Raw genomic sequence first — 2,312 nt, forward strand, 5'->3', positions numbered from 1 at the left:
GAGAGAGAGAGAGAGAGGGAGAGAGAGGGAGGGGCAATGCGCGCAAACACGTATGATTGATTAGTAGAACGGCAATGTATTTTTCATCGTCGATTCCGCTAATGACTCACACATAGAAACGTGAGATCCCGCGGCATGCAAAATGCGATAGAACAACGGGAGCTCGACACAAAACTATGATTTCAAGCGCGTCGAAGTGCGTACACTATACGTATGAGTGAGTAGATTGAAACTCAATTATTGGTCGTGTTAACGGCTTGGCACCGCATCATCCATTATTTTCGGATTTTGCTCGTGCAGCTAGGCACATAAATTACGCACCGGAGTTCATCATCAAATATACATATATTATCGCGCCACGTATTTCAGCGCAGCATCATTCTTCAGTATATATAAAATCTGTATTCCCCTACTATCCCTCGTGCGACCACCCGGACACGATATCCAGAGTTAACCGCTTGAGGTTTCGATTCCAGTATTGTCGCCTATTGCAAAGCACGATCGTTGATTGAGGATGTGACGATAATCCAAATTACCTGATCTTTGTATCCTAATATCTTTGTATCCTTTCTTGCGATTCTTTTTCTTACTTTTGTGTATATCTAATCTTCACATCAGAATTCTACCAACGTAGATTAACTGTAATTCTGATTATAAGAATTAGAAAAAAATGATGGGTAAGTTGAAATGAGATTAATCTACATTGGCGGAAAAGAGCGTAAGAAAAAAGTTCTTTGTACATTTGAGAAAAAAATTTATGTACTAAATCTTAATACAATTTTGTTCAATAATACTAAATAAATATTTATTTTATAATCACAAGTACCAATAAATTTTTCTCTCAGTACATATTTTAAATCGTCTTTTGATCGTTCAAGATCATTCACTTACCTTTTGCGCTTTGCAAGCAGCGGCCAACGGCAGAACATCATGAGGATGTGCGGCGTGACGATCACGAAGACACAGAGCGCATATCGCGATTTTGCAAAGGGCGCAATAGAGAGTCACTGCTTCGCCATTGTGATCATTGCAGATCGGCGTACCCTCGGGTCGAGATCCCTTACTTCCACTTGATTGCCAGCTGCCTCTTGGTGGTCCCAAATTGTGGGCTGCCAATGGGCCCCTCTTCGGATGGCAGGACTCTCTGCAGGCGTCGCAGTACAAAACCTGAAAGAAGAATCGCCAAATGTCGAATTTGCGAAATATTACAGAGAAATTAAAAATATGAGAGAGAAAACGCACGATATTCACTTACAAACACATCAATATTTAGAATACCTAATGGATGTCTAGAGAAAAAAATTGTCGCTATAAAAAATACCGATAAAGTTTCTGCAGCGTTCAAAATTTTTTCCCTCCGTTTTTTTTTTACTATATTTTTTTATTGAATAATAAATGCCTAGATATACATGTGTCGATAAAATCTTCTTATTTACGTCAAGCATCAAATATACTTTATGTTAACGAATTTATACTAAAATGAGTATAGACTGAACCTGCCAATAAACATTAATTTCATGAATATTTTTTTCTAGAAGCAATTTTTGCGATATTGTTCGGCGTCATCAAATATTTCTCATTCCGTTAGGTATTTCCTTCTCGAAAATAATATCATTTCGATAATCGATAGCCGAGGTATTGTCGTCACGCGGAAATGTTGCCGGTAACGAATGAAATTGCAGGCGCCATCGATTCTCTCTTTTTTTTTCCACATAGGTACCTAGAAGCGACTGGCGCGACGGACGCGAGTGTAAAATCACAGAAAAAATATCCGCCACTTGTCTCGGAACGCGGTATACCCGAGGGACCGCCACGAGAGGGCCGAAAATGAAATTTAATACTTTGGAGAAAAGCGAGCAAGAGAAGAGGCGAGACAAGGATGCGCGATTGGCGTACAACGTTGTCGCGCAACGAGATATTTCATGCGACGCGACACTTCGAAGCGCGGTAACTCGATCTTTTCAAACAGAACGCCGAACAATATAAAATCGCTCTCTTTGTCACAATGTGAATGCAACGTGGCGACGATTTGCGTGAATACATTGTGCAAACAAGTGTTGTGCGAGCCGGAACTGACAATTGTCGAGAAAATATAATTCTCTATGTTGCTTAAAATTAAGAAAAATTTGTTTAATTATATTATGATAAAATATAGTTTTTAGAGAGATAGATCAAAGTTATTATTTTTTTTAAATGTAGTTTTCAAAATCGAAGGTATATATATATATATATATATATATATATATATATATATATAATATATATAGTTATAATATATANATATATATATATATATATATATATATATATAT

The 2,312-nt window shown here is 37.3% G+C and overlaps 1 protein-coding gene across 1 annotated transcript in view; it reads right to left on the reverse strand.

The window, feature by feature from the left end:
• Window positions 1-2,312, reverse strand: part of LOC105625973 (E3 ubiquitin-protein ligase TRIM9) — a 123,451-nt gene that overhangs the window by 116,975 nt on the left and 4,164 nt on the right. Inside the window, exon 2 of the mRNA XM_012207281.1 lies at window positions 892-1,167. Coding sequence (XP_012062671.1) covers window positions 892-1,167 — 276 coding nt within the window. The remainder of the gene's footprint in view (window positions 1-891; window positions 1,168-2,312) is intronic.

This window comes from Atta cephalotes (genome assembly GCF_000143395.1).
Source record: "Atta cephalotes unplaced genomic scaffold scaffold00004, whole genome shotgun sequence".
Classification (NCBI taxonomy): Eukaryota; Metazoa; Arthropoda; class Insecta; order Hymenoptera; family Formicidae; genus Atta; species Atta cephalotes.